Source organism: Zootoca vivipara, chromosome 13, assembly GCF_963506605.1.
Source record: "Zootoca vivipara chromosome 13, rZooViv1.1, whole genome shotgun sequence".
Taxonomy (NCBI): Eukaryota; Metazoa; Chordata; class Lepidosauria; order Squamata; family Lacertidae; genus Zootoca; species Zootoca vivipara.
The window spans coordinates 44,006,861-44,019,120 of NC_083288.1; the positions used below are offsets into that span (position 1 = coordinate 44,006,861).

The following is a 12,260-nucleotide window of genomic DNA, read 5'->3' on the forward strand; positions in this document are numbered from 1 at the left end:
TTGGCACGAGCCTTGCCTCCTTGCTTGCCGCGTCCAGACATGACGATGACGTTGGAAGTATGCACACAAATAAACTCCTCCGATGCTGCAATGAAGCAACTGTGCGCGATTCCGCTCCTTATATACTTTCCCCTGGTTTTGAGACTGCGCGTTCTGATTGGTCAACCTATGGAACTCAATGCCCAATGACCGTGCAGAATGGCAGCGGCAGAAGGAATTCTGAAATGCAGCCAATGAGAGAGGACGGCGGGAAACGGTTGGCCAATGAGAGCTCACCGGCGCGCAGAGCAAAATTCTGGACCTATGCCCCTCTCTTTTTCTTTTGCGTCAGCGAGGATTGTAGCCAATTGTGACAAGAGCGTTTCGATACCTTATTTGCATAAGCGTCCTATAAATGGGAGAGCGCGCAGCCCGGCTGTTACTCGACTTTCTTTCCTTCGGTGCTGTTGGTAAAAAGTTGGAAGATGCCTGAACCAGCCAAGTCCGCTCCCGCGGCCAAGAAGGGCTCCAAGAAGGCCATCACCAAGACGCAGAAGAAGGGCGACAAGAAGCGCAAGAAGAGCCGCAAGGAGAGCTACTCCATCTACGTCTACAAGGTGCTCAAGCAAGTGCACCCAGACACTGGCATCTCGTCCAAGGCCATGAGCATCATGAACTCCTTCGTCAACGACATCTTCGAGCGCATCGCGGCTGAGGCTTCCCGCCTGGCGCACTACAACAAGCGCTCCACCATCACCTCCCGGGAGATCCAGACCGCCGTGAGACTCCTGCTGCCCGGAGAGCTGGCCAAGCACGCCGTCTCTGAGGGCACCAAGGCCGTCACCAAGTACACCAGCTCCAAGTGAGCTTCCCCGGATAACTGATTCCTGGGCTTCAAAAGAAGAAAACCAAAGGCTCTTTTAAGAGCCACCTACTTTCTCAGTAAAATGAGCTGATATTGCTAAGCATCGCCTCTTTTGGTTAACTAGAGAGACTAAATAGCTTGGAACATGACTGAAGGTAGATCTGTAGCGGTAAATTCTGTTTCCTGCTAATTTAAAAAATTTAGGAATTGCGCTACTGAGTTTCTGGAGGTTTGCTCGTTTGTTTGTTTGTTTGTTTGTTTGTTTTGTGCTGCTCAGTTTCGGATCTCTGCAGTGGGTGGAAATGCTGGCAGGCGAAAATTTACTTTGTCTTCCTGATCTGTATAATGTTGAATCTTGTTCAACATACAGGTCCCGGAAAATCATGTAACTACCCCATAACTCAGGAAGTCGCCTGTTAAATTTGCAAACAGTTTGGCTCTAGGCTTGTTTCTTTTTCAATACTGTACTTTGCAATGTCCCTGCCATCTGACTTTTTGAGCCCTACCTACTGAAGGCTTTCCTCTAAGCAGGACTACAATTCCCATCTTCCCCAACCACTGCTCCTGTTAGCTAGGGATCATGGGAGTTGTAGGCCAAAACATCTGGAGGGCCACAGTTTGCGGATGCCTGCTCTAAGCCTTTTAAGTAGAGATCTTTCCCAATCTACACCTGTATTGGAATTCTTTTTAGGTGTTTTATTTATTTTATCGTTTGTGTGTTTGCTGCCCTGGATTTCTTTTGCGAGGCAGGTAAAGGTAAAGGGACCCCTGACCATTAGGTACAGTCGTGACCGACACGGGTTGCGGCGCTCATCTGATAATTATAATTATCTATTCCACAACATTTATGCACCACTTGATTGTAGTAAAAACTCAAATCAGTTTACAAAAAGATTAACAAATTTATCAGCTTAAAATAAAGTTTAAAAGTATCTAGACATTCAACAAATAATTAAAATCAATGATAAGCTAAAAACCAACCAGATTAAAACAAATGTTGACATCTGACATGTCTGAAGAGGCTTACCTAATAAAAATGTTTTAGCAGGTGCTGAAAAGAGTTCAGTGAAGGCCCTTGCCTGATGTCAATGGGCAAGGAGGCAATAGGGTGTGTGAGTAATCGTTTTTAGAGGTGGAAAGCTATTTAGTAGAGTTCAGAATGGCTATATAATTTGGTAGGGTTTAAAGCCCTTGAGGACATAAGAGAAGAGCCTGCTCCCCACAGTGGTCAGCCTGAAGTATTCAGCGATCCCATAATAAACAGTGCCCTAAAACAGCACTGTGACTGTCTTCTTTGGTGATCATTCATAGCCAAGTAAGATTGTCTTTCATGAACACAGTCTTAACAGTGAGTCCGTAAGTGACTGTGGAGGCCACTTCTGGATCCACACATCCTTCCAGAGTAGGCACATGGGTTTCCGGGCAGGAGTTGATCAGGGTGAGAGTTTGCCAAGCGTGCCTTCCTCTTAGCACATTTCTCCCTTTCGTCCAGAGTTTGAGCATCTTCAAAGTCTATGACACCTTCAGTAAAGGCTGTTCTCCAATTGGAGCACTCACAGGCAGCGGCGGAGCTTCATGCTCTGCCACCGGGGGCGGAGAGCAGGCGCGCTGCCCCCAGTGACGTGGCGCGCACTTTGGGGGCGGGCCGCACCGTGTGCAATGACGAGGCGTGCGTTTTGGGGCAGGGCGTGCAGTGCGCAGTGGCAGGGTGCACATTTGGGGGAAGCAGTGGGCAGAGGCAATGGCGCCCCTGGGATCGCGTCACTCAGGGCGATCTGCCCCCACCGCCCCTATCTTCCTACGCCCCTGCTCATGGGCCAGTGTTTCTCAGTTGTCAGTGTCTATACTACTTTTGTTTTTTAGATTTGCCTTGAGAGAGTCTTTGAACCTCTTTTATTGACCACCAGCATTATGCTTTCCATTTTTAGCTTTGGAATAGAGTAGTTGCCTTGGAAGACGATAACCAGGCATCCGCACAACATGACCAGTCCATTGAAGTTGATGTTGAAGAATCCTTGCTTTGACACTGCTGGTGTTTGTTTCTTCCAGTACACTGACATTAGTTCGTCTGTCTTCCCAAGTGATGTAAAAAATTTTTCAGAGAAACCGTTGATCATGGAATCTTTCGAGGAGTTGGAGGTGGCATTTATAAGTGGTCCATGTTTCACAATCATACAGTAAGGTTGGTACAATAGTACAATAGCTTTGTAGACAAGCATTTTGGTTTCCATGCGAATGTTCCTAAAACAGCACTCCTGTATTTCTTCGCTACCCCCACTCCCATAAAAAAAGATATGCCATATCTGAAGCTGGAGGTTCCATTTAGCTGCCATAACTTGTAGCCAGTGTCAGGCATGTCTAAGCCACTGATAATCTATCACCACATTTTATGGTGATGAATTACCGGTACACAAACCGTTGGGACTTCTATTTGTCCTGAATCTACCGCTAATCAGTTTCAATGGGTGATTTTCATGTCTACCTTTATGAGACAGGGAGAAAGGGCATCTTTATTCACTAACAAATACTGTACTAAGATACCAGCTGCTTTGAGAAACAGGTGCTTGGAGGAGGTGGACAAAAGGCTCAGAAGCCAGCAGCCCGGCTAGCTCAGTCGGTAGAGCATGAGACTCTTAATCTCAGGGTCGTGGGTTCGAGCCCCACGTTGGGCGGAAATTTTGGAGGACGGGGAAGGGCCGTAGCTCAGGTCCTGCGTACATAGATCCCTGACATTTCAGGCTAAGGCCGGTCAAGGACTCCCATACCAGAAGCCATGAAAATATTTGAATTGGCATTACTGACCAATGGTCTGTTCTGGTGGTAGGGTGATATACACGAATCTTTTTGCGGTGAAATATTTGGCTTAGCTCAGGGGTGAGGAGCCTGCGTTCTTCCATCTTGTTGCGGGACTCTCATCCACCCCAAACAGCATGTCCAACAGGCAGGAATGATACCTTGAAGGCAAAATCTGAAAAGCCAACAGCTTTCCACACCCTTGGATTAAATCTGTACATGCTGTACATAACCTTTTCTGAAAACCTGTTGCTTAGTGTGTGAAAGTGACAAAGGAGGTCCTTCTCTCAGCACAGGGACTGCTTAAAACCTAAACACGAAACAGCATGGAGGCTGTTTCAAACATGCCTCTTAATACTAGTTTCTTGGAGCTACAGGAGGGGAGAGAGCTGCTTCACTCAGGTCTTGCTTGTGCGTTTATTCACATAGTCTGGCCACTGTGAGAACAAGATGCTGGAATAGATGGGCCATTGGCCTGATCCAGCTGGGTTCGTCTTACGTCCTAACCCCCACCCCCACCCCAAATTATGCTTTCTTTTTGAGCTGGTGCTAAGAATGGGTCAATAAAAGACGTGTTCAGCAGCCTCAGGATAAGGCACTTTCACGAGAAATTATCAGATATTAGTTTAGAAATACACTTTTTTTGTTTTTGAAAAATATCATGCCCTCTCTGAGGTTCGAACTCAGGACCTTCAGATTATGAGACTGACGCGCTGCCTACTGCGCTAAGAAGGCACCCGCTATTATTAGGTCCCAGGAAGCCTGAACAGGATGTTAATTTGCTATTTTAGTAAATACTTAGCTAACTGGTATTTGTTTTGTTTGAAGTTTCGAGAATGACATCGCGTTTGTAATCTGAATCATCTCCCTACACCGGAAACGCAACAGATCAAAACACATGTAATGAACAGACCACAACGGAGTGGAGGGCCTCTATTATAACCACAGAGCAGGAAATAAATTAGTTTTATGCATCAGAGGTAGGCATCTGAATAAACACCCATTGGATTCCACAATAAAGTTTCCCATTCAGCTCCCTCCAGGATTTTGTCAAAAAATAAATGAAAGCATGAGAAAATCGGAGAGAATTAACAATACAGTACCGTATTGCATTGGAAAAGGTTCCAAAAACAATTAATTGGCCCGTACGGGGATCGAACCCGCGACCTTGGCGTTATTAGCACCACGCTCTAACCAACTGAGCTAACCGGCCAATTGCGAAAGGTTTGTTTCCTGGATAGCTGTTGAATGTAATAGGGGAAATTCAAATCGTGAAAGTGAACGCTAGATGGCGAAATCACACTACTGTACAGTACTGAAACATTGGAGAACAACCTTACTCTCGCCTATCAACACACGCCATTACTGTATGCTTACATAAACAGAGCACTCGATATTCCTATTTCAAGCTTTATTCCAGATCAAACAAATCAAGCAGTAAGTCGAATTTCACATCTGCCCGAAACGTTGGGCAAAACGAGAGAGGGGGGGGGGGAACGATGAAACACTGAAACAGAATGATTTAAGCAGTTATATTCTGTGCTGATCTGCAAGCTGCTTGCTTAGACTTATAACGATAACAGTAATTTTGGGGATATTAAAACTGCAATTAACTGAGATAGCGGACAGGGGTGTATGAATTGTACGCAGTCAATTTTCAGTGAAGGATAGCTATCCACAGTGCACCCAAAAAGGAGAAGCAGAAGAATGTATCCAACCCGATCTTTGGGAAAGGCACCAAAAATAACTTCTTGTCAGAAGTGGGATTCGAACCCACGCCTCCAGGGGAGACTGCGACCTGAACGCAGCGCCTTAGACCGCTCGGCCATCCTGACAGCTGTTAGCCACCCTTTCCTGTGTTGCAGTATTGATAATTTGTTATTCTGTAATTCTGTCCAAGTTTTAAATCAATAAAATATGTATAATAATCATTTAACCACTGGGTTAACAAATGACTGTCTCCTTCTAGTGTCTCAGATCTGAGTCATTTTAATTATAGAACTAAAGGGGCTCCAACCTGGATGGCTTTAAACGATAGTTAGGCACAGTGCTACGTTCTCTCTCGCCTGTTGGAGGAAGTAGGTCTAGTAGTTACTACGAATCACAAGTGGGGAAAAGCTTTTGGGCTTCCCATGGGCACCATGGCTCGGCCAATGTAAGGACAGGTTGCCGGACAAGGTGGGCCACTGGCCCGATGCAAGAGCTGGGTTCATCTTGTGCCCTTACGGAAAACAAAGGGAAGGATAGCGTGCAAAGAACCTGCAGCCTTGCTATGTCAAAACACACTACACTACTCCTGAAAGACGACACTGACAGAGCCCGGATAGCTCAGTCGGTAGAGCATCAGACTTTTAATCTGAGGGTCCAGGGTTCAAGTCCCTGTTCGGGCGGCTTAGTTTTTTTTATATATTCATTTTGTTTGTTTGCTTTTTTGTCTTTTACCTTTCTTAAAGAGATTGCTTTGAATAGCAAAATAATAATAATCATAAAATCAAAGCAGTGCCCTTTTCGAGAATAAAGTATGCTTTGTTCTTTCATTTCCGTATCTGGCTAAGCAGCCCCTCCTTTGCCTAACTAAGCATGTATATAAAAACACAACACATTAAAAAAATGTTGGAAGTTGGCCGTTGGGAGGAGACCTCTTTTAACGATGGATTTCATCCTAACGCCATTCAGCTCAACTTGCGCGTTGATAAGCATCTGCTTTTAAAAACCGCAATGCTTGCCTTGCAACCATTTGTGATCACAGTGAATTGCAAACGTAGCAATTAATGAATCCGAATGATTTTTAAAAGCATCCTTTCCTTTTCTTCTTGCATCACATTTCATTAGGGCTCTTTTTTTTAAAAAAAGAAGAAGCTGCGGGCTTGTTTGCAACTTTGCAGTCGAAGCAAATTAAACTGTGGGGCGGGGTGGGGGGTCCCCGTCGTCCCCCATCGAATACTATCATGAGCTTGCAGCGAATTCTTAAGCAAGCTTGCTCAGAAGTAGATCTGGCGTTCAATGAGGATACGTAAGTGTAAGGTTTTGAGCCACAAACTCTTTTTCTGCTATAGCCTATATGAGATCCCATTTGGGTGATACCCAACTCACAAAGCACCCCTCAACCGTGTCTACTGCTCAGAAGTAAGTCCTATTTAATTAAGTGGGGCTGCTTCACCCCCATTTACAGTACGTGGGAGTGAGCCCCGTTGAATACAATAGTTTTTAAAATTTATTTTAAAAATGCTTATATTGTATACCGCAATTTCATTCAAAAAGCAAACAAAGCGATTTACCGGAATTATATATACAATCCAAAACACACACACACACACACACACACACACATATTTTTCAGTACCTTTTATGAGTAATCATAGTTAAGATTGCAGTGCATAGTCAAGATTGCACTGCATGGACCCATTGATTCCAGCGGGTCTGCTCAGTATCACTGAACGATGAATATAACCCAGTGCTTTTTTTCTATTAAAAATGTTTAGGGGTACTCTCATTTTTCTACTTATATTGAAATACGGCCCCGCAATGTGGCCAAACGTAGATTTCCAAAAATTTTAGGGGTATCCCTGCGTCCCCCCAGGGGGGAAACAAGAGTTATTTAAACAAAATACTTCGGTCTCCAGACATCTAATCTGGAAGGTATTGCAGCTATTTGAGACTCGAATTGCCTGTATTAATTTAAAGGAGGTATTTGTCTTCTTCCACATTGCTACCAAATTAAAATGTGACTCTCAAAAAAAAATTAAACTTAGCAGAGGATGGTTTCGATCCATCGACCTCTGGGTTATGGGCCCAGCACGCTTCCGCTGCGCCACTCTGCTGCACGAGATTAGATGTTGCATTACATTCCTAAGTAGCCGCTGCTGCGTTTTACAAAGCACTGAAAGCCTGTCAACTGAAATGGACCATGGGTTTGAAACGCACTTTTATTCAGATCCTGAAACGATGCGGTGCATTTTAGAGCTAGCGAATTTTGCCGAGCAATTCTGGGTCTAAAACATATTGACTTCCTCACCTTTGCATACTGATGGGCATTGGGAGGAGGAAGGTTGGCTTCGCAATCAGGTGTGTTGAATTTTTCAGCTTGCAAATTCCCAAAAAGGAGAGGTGCTAAAAAGCTGAAACATGACTTGGCAATTCAAAAGATATTTTGGTTTGTATTAATATAATTTAGGTTTCTTTTTCTTGTTAAGTGAAATGTGTGTGAAATTGCATAGAAATATTTAAAAATGATTGCCCGAAATATGCAGTTATATTATAATTAATATATTTTATTTATTTATTTATTTATTTAGCATTACCTGACATTTTCAGAAGTTAAAATTAAAATTCTTTGGTTCTCCAAAAGCAGTTTATATGCTTCCTCATCATTCACCAAACTAAATGCTGCGCAATAGCAGATTTGAGTTCTTCACAAGCAAAAACGTAAGACCCCCTTCACTGACAAAGCTTGTGAAAATTACATTAAACCCCCTAAAATGGCATGACCTAGGCTCACAGTCCATTGGCTCAACTCTTGAATGCAGCCGCCTGTCACTGCCAGTGCTGGTTTTCTGTATTCATACAAGGCAACAGCATAGTGGCAAACTTAAGTGTTGGGTCCCTTCATGAGAGTTGCAGCCACAGCTGTTCTAAGATCATACAATAACCTTATAATTGTTGTTGTTGTTGTTTAGTCGTTTAGTTGTGTCCGACTCTTCGTGACCCCATGGACCATAGCACGTCCTTCATGGATCAATTGATCCCTTCATGGATCAATGCCTTGTCGTGGCGAAGGGGCTTGAATAACTCAGAGAAACTATGAGCTATGCCATGCAGGGCCACCCAAGATGGACAGGTCATAGTGGAGAGTTTTGACTATATGTGATCCACCTGGAGAAGGAACTGGCAAGCCACTCCAGTATCCCTGCCAAGAAAACTCCATGGACAAAGACAACAGGCAATCTTATAATTATACATTAATAAAAAAAAGTCTTGCCCTTCAGCTTGATGTACTATTTTCTGTGCGCATACATGATTTGGAGTGCTCCAATATCTTATTTTGGAGTGACTTTTAAGTTGTTTTCAGTAAATCTCCATTATACGTAACAGATTATTATTATTATTTATTTATACCCCGCCCATCTGGCTGGGTTTTCCCCGCCACTCTGGGCAGCTTCCAACAAATACCAAAATACATTAAAATATCACAGATTAAAAACTTCCCTAAACAATGTTGCCTTTAGGTGTTTTCTAAATGTCAGGTAGTAGTTTATCTCCTTGACCTCCGATGGAAACCTGTTCCACAGGGCGGGCGCCACTACCTAGAAGGCCCTCTCTGCCTGGTTCCCTGTAGCTTTGCTTCTCGCAGTGAGGGAACCACCAGAAGGCCCTCGGTGCTGGATCTCAGTGTCCGGGCTAAACGATGGGGGTGGAGACGCTCTTCAGGTATACAGGACCGAGGCAGTTTAGGGCTTTAAAGGTCAGCACCAACACTTTGAATTGTGCTCGGAAACATACTGGGAGCCAATGTAGATCTTTCAAGACCGGTGTTATGTGGTCTCGGCGGCTGCTCCCAGTCACCAGTCTAGCTGCCACATTCTGGATTAATTGCAGTTTCCGGGTCACCTTCAAAGGTAGCCCCACGTAGAGCGCATTGCAGTAGTCCAAGCGGGAGATAACTAGAGCATGCACCACTCTGGTGAGACAGATCTTGAAGTACCTTCTTCTGAAACTGAAGCACCTTGTATTTTCAGTGTTCCCAAATGCTTAGGTTTGGAGCATATAGTGGCTAAAAAGATCCCTTTTCATGCTGACTGGTGGGATGCTAGAGTCAGGAATACAATGAAATATGCATAGTATTCCCCACATGAAGTGTACATTGGGGTCATCAACATGGTGGTGCCCGAATTTTCCAAGCATGAATCCCTATGTAGCAATAATAATAATAATCCACAAACAAAGGAGGTATCAGCAGGCTCAAGTGAAACCCCAGGTATGTAGATGTACATTGTACAAAACAATTTTAGAAAGAAAAACTGAGGGGACCATAAAACACCGATGAGGACTGGACATGCTCAGTAGCTTTGGAAAGTTGACCAACTGCTGCAGGTCAAGGGAAGGGAGGTACCTGAACAAGGGCTTTCCGCACTGCAACATTTTCTTGCAGGTCCCACTCAAGAACCTGCAAACTGCACATAGGGCCATTTATAAGCAGATAGTCATCATTTCTCACAATGCACACACACACACAAAATAAAAATTCTCACAAGTGCCAAAAATCTGTAGAGGGTCACTGCTCAGTTTCAGGTACAGTGGTACCTCAGGTTACAAACGCTTCAGGTTACAGACTCCGCTAACCCAGAAATAGTACCTCGGGTTAAGAACTTTGCTCCTGCGGCGCGGCGGCAGCAGGAGTCCCCATTAGCTAAAGTGGTGCTTCAGGTTAAGAATGGTTTCAGGTTAAGAACGGACCTCCGGAACGAATTAAGTTCTTAACCGGACGTACCACTGTACTCCAAATTCCCAGTTACCACAGACACATGACTGTTCTTTAAATAATGTATTTCAAAAGGAAAAAAAAAGAGAACAGTAAAGAGTAAAAATATGTAAGTAAAACTCCCCCCACACACACACACATTCCAAAGCTCCACAGACACTAGACTTCTCTTAAAATAAGACATATAAAAAGTTAAAAAGGAAGCATAAGAAGAAATATCTTCCTCAAGGACTGTCTTTCCGTGATTCCCCGGGAACCGAAATATGTGCCAAGCTGCGGCACTGGTCTTCTAGAATGCCGCGGAACACCTCGAAGCGGTGGTTCAGGTCCTTGCGGCTGTGGATGTGGTATTTGGTCCCCAGGGCACCGTGAGCGGACGGCACACCGTAGAAAACCCGTCCGATGCGCGAGTGCACCAGAGCCATGGCGCACATCACGCACGGCTCCCGTGTCAAGTACATATCGTAGCCGGTGCAGATGTAGGGGAGCCCATCGCCCAACGAGGAGGAATGGCCTGAGTCGCCGTCTGGCTGAAGGAAGGTGCAGGCAGGGTAATCCTCATAACTGTACGCCCCGCCTCCCTGGCCGCAGGCCACCAGGTCGATGCAGACCATAGCGGCATGTAGCAACGGGTTGAAGCCTTCCCTGCAGTCATGCGCCACCGCCAGAACTCTCCCAGAAGCTTGGTCAACCACCACAGCCCCCACCGGGTCCATGCCGAGCCGAACACCTCCTCGCGCCGCTCGGATAGCCAGCTCCATATGGCTTTGCATGGCGGCCTTTTCTGAGGGAGTGAAGAGGCAGCCGCTGAGAGCCCGGCTGATGCGCTTGTCCTCGTGGAAGGAGACAGGCCAGTGCGAGGAGGCTTCCTCATACTGGGGGCGGGTCAAGGGTGGGAAGGCTGGCACCTGGGTCAAAAAAGGCTTCCCTAAGCCACGCAGGTCGACCTGGCCATCGGGGAAAAGTGCAGCAAGGGACTGTGAGCCATCCTGCTCTGGTTTGGGGCTGGCCAGGCGTAGGATCATCTCCAGTGGGTGAGGGCTCTCTGCGGAGATACAGGCACGGACCCGTTTCAAGTGCGGGTGGTCCCCCAGTGGGTAGGCGGCAGAGACCTCCCTCACCAGGCGGCATGCCTCCTTCTTGTCCAGGACGGGTGCGGCAAAGGCGGGGATTAGCACCACACCCTGGGATTCCCTCTCGGAAAGAACGGGAAGCACGTCCCATGTGGAGGCCCCATTCAGCTCCACCGTTTTCCGGCGCTTGCAGCCTGGCTCCATTAGGATGGGCGCATCCCTGGCACGCTCTCTGGATGGTGGGGTGAAGGAAAAGGAGAGCCGGTTATCAAAAATGCAAGACAGAACAAATCTACACCACCTGCGCATTTGCTACAGTCTTTCTCCCTCTCTGCAGTAAGAGGCTGCATGCCATTGTCATTATTATGTATCAGTTCTTAAGGGCTCTAGGTTGGAAGCCTGAGGTGACTATGCCTGCAGGCTCACAATCAAATACTGTAACTGGATTACTGAAAATGAGTATGAAGCTATTGTTCTTGAAAGATAAACATTGGGAAATATCAATACATCGCTAGAGCTCATCAAGTTACCAAACGCTGACACAGGCTCTTTTAGTCAAACTTGTTAAAATAACTATAAGCAGAACAAGTTCTGCCCATTTCAACACACAGGCAAACACACACGCAGCATAGCTGCCAAGTTATCCCTTTTTTTAAGGGATTTTCCCTTATGCTGAATAGGCTTCCTCGCGAGAAATGGGAACTAGCAAGTATTATTATTATTAAGACGATGACGATCAGTAATCATTAGAATTTTCATTATCATCATGATCCCACCCTGCAAAAGTATCCCCTTATTATCGTATCCACACGTGCATCGGTATCTCACCCCCGACTTGGCTCTGCAAAGACCACGAAGCGCATCCGCCCACGTGGTGCGCCGGGACTTCATCTGGCGCTGATTGGCTATCTAAGTTTCACGGCATCCACGATGTGGAAGCTGATTGGCCAGCAGCCCCTTTTCCCCCTTTCCCCCGTCCTTCTTCCCTTTCCTTGACGTGATTGGAGGAGTGGTGAGGCCGAGTCGTCCGGTTGACGTAGCCTAGAAGAAAAGATAAGAGGCTAGAGCGGCC

General features: G+C 45.8%; 3 protein-coding genes and 6 non-coding genes across 9 annotated transcripts in view; 3 read left to right on the plus strand and 6 right to left on the minus strand.

Annotated features, from left to right (window-relative positions):
- LOC118095385 (histone H2A type 1-E) overlaps nucleotides 1-107 on the minus strand; it is a 537-nt gene extending 430 nt beyond the window's left edge. The window contains exon 1 of the mRNA XM_035136604.2: nucleotides 1-107. This exon is cut by the window's left edge and continues 430 nt beyond it. Within this exon, the coding sequence (XP_034992495.1) occupies nucleotides 1-41 (41 nt within the window). The 5' untranslated portion in view covers nucleotides 42-107.
- A 325-nt stretch (nucleotides 108-432) lies between these two features.
- Nucleotides 433-919, plus strand: LOC118094608 (histone H2B 1/2/3/4/6-like). Its single transcript, XM_035135151.2, has one exon. The coding sequence runs from the start codon at nucleotides 465-467 to the stop codon at nucleotides 843-845; it is 381 nt and encodes a 126-aa protein (XP_034991042.1). The 5' UTR covers nucleotides 433-464; the 3' UTR covers nucleotides 846-919.
- A 2,524-nt stretch (nucleotides 920-3,443) lies between these two features.
- TRNAK-CUU (transfer RNA lysine (anticodon CUU)) lies at nucleotides 3,444-3,516 on the plus strand. Its single transcript has one exon. It is a non-coding gene; the product is annotated as a tRNA-Lys (tRNA).
- Nucleotides 3,517-4,299: 783 nt separating this feature from the next.
- Nucleotides 4,300-4,372, minus strand: TRNAM-CAU (transfer RNA methionine (anticodon CAU)). Its single transcript has one exon. It is a non-coding gene; the product is annotated as a tRNA-Met (tRNA).
- A 404-nt stretch (nucleotides 4,373-4,776) lies between these two features.
- Nucleotides 4,777-4,850, minus strand: TRNAI-AAU (transfer RNA isoleucine (anticodon AAU)). The gene has a single exon. It is a non-coding gene; the product is annotated as a tRNA-Ile (tRNA).
- A 539-nt stretch (nucleotides 4,851-5,389) lies between these two features.
- TRNAL-CAG (transfer RNA leucine (anticodon CAG)) lies at nucleotides 5,390-5,472 on the minus strand. The gene has a single exon. It is a non-coding gene; the product is annotated as a tRNA-Leu (tRNA).
- Nucleotides 5,473-5,954: 482 nt separating this feature from the next.
- Nucleotides 5,955-6,027, plus strand: TRNAK-UUU (transfer RNA lysine (anticodon UUU)). The gene has a single exon. It is a non-coding gene; the product is annotated as a tRNA-Lys (tRNA).
- Nucleotides 6,028-7,386: 1,359 nt separating this feature from the next.
- On the minus strand, nucleotides 7,387-7,458 carry TRNAM-CAU (transfer RNA methionine (anticodon CAU)). The gene has a single exon. It is a non-coding gene; the product is annotated as a tRNA-Met (tRNA).
- Nucleotides 7,459-8,031: 573 nt separating this feature from the next.
- Nucleotides 8,032-12,144, minus strand: ADAT3 (adenosine deaminase tRNA specific 3). Its single transcript, XM_035135732.2, has 2 exons — nucleotides 12,017-12,144; nucleotides 8,032-11,420 (listed from the first exon to the last, which is right to left on the minus strand). The coding sequence occupies exons 1-2, from the start codon at nucleotides 12,049-12,051 to the stop codon at nucleotides 10,340-10,342; spliced, it is 1,116 nt and encodes a 371-aa protein (XP_034991623.1). The 5' UTR covers nucleotides 12,052-12,144; the 3' UTR covers nucleotides 8,032-10,339.
- Between the last annotated feature and the right edge of the window lie 116 nt (nucleotides 12,145-12,260).

Coding starts and splice junctions, on each gene's coding strand:
- ADAT3 (XM_035135732.2), bottom strand. CDS start 12,051: ATGCGCTTCGTGGTCTTTGCAGAGCCAAGTCGGGG. Junction 11,421..12,016: donor TTTGCAGAGCCAAGTCGGGG/GTGAGATACCGA, acceptor CCCACCATCCAG/AGAGCGTGCCAGGGATGCGC.
- LOC118094608 (XM_035135151.2), top strand. CDS start 465: ATGCCTGAACCAGCCAAGTCCGCTCCCGCGGCCAAGAAGGGCTCCAAG.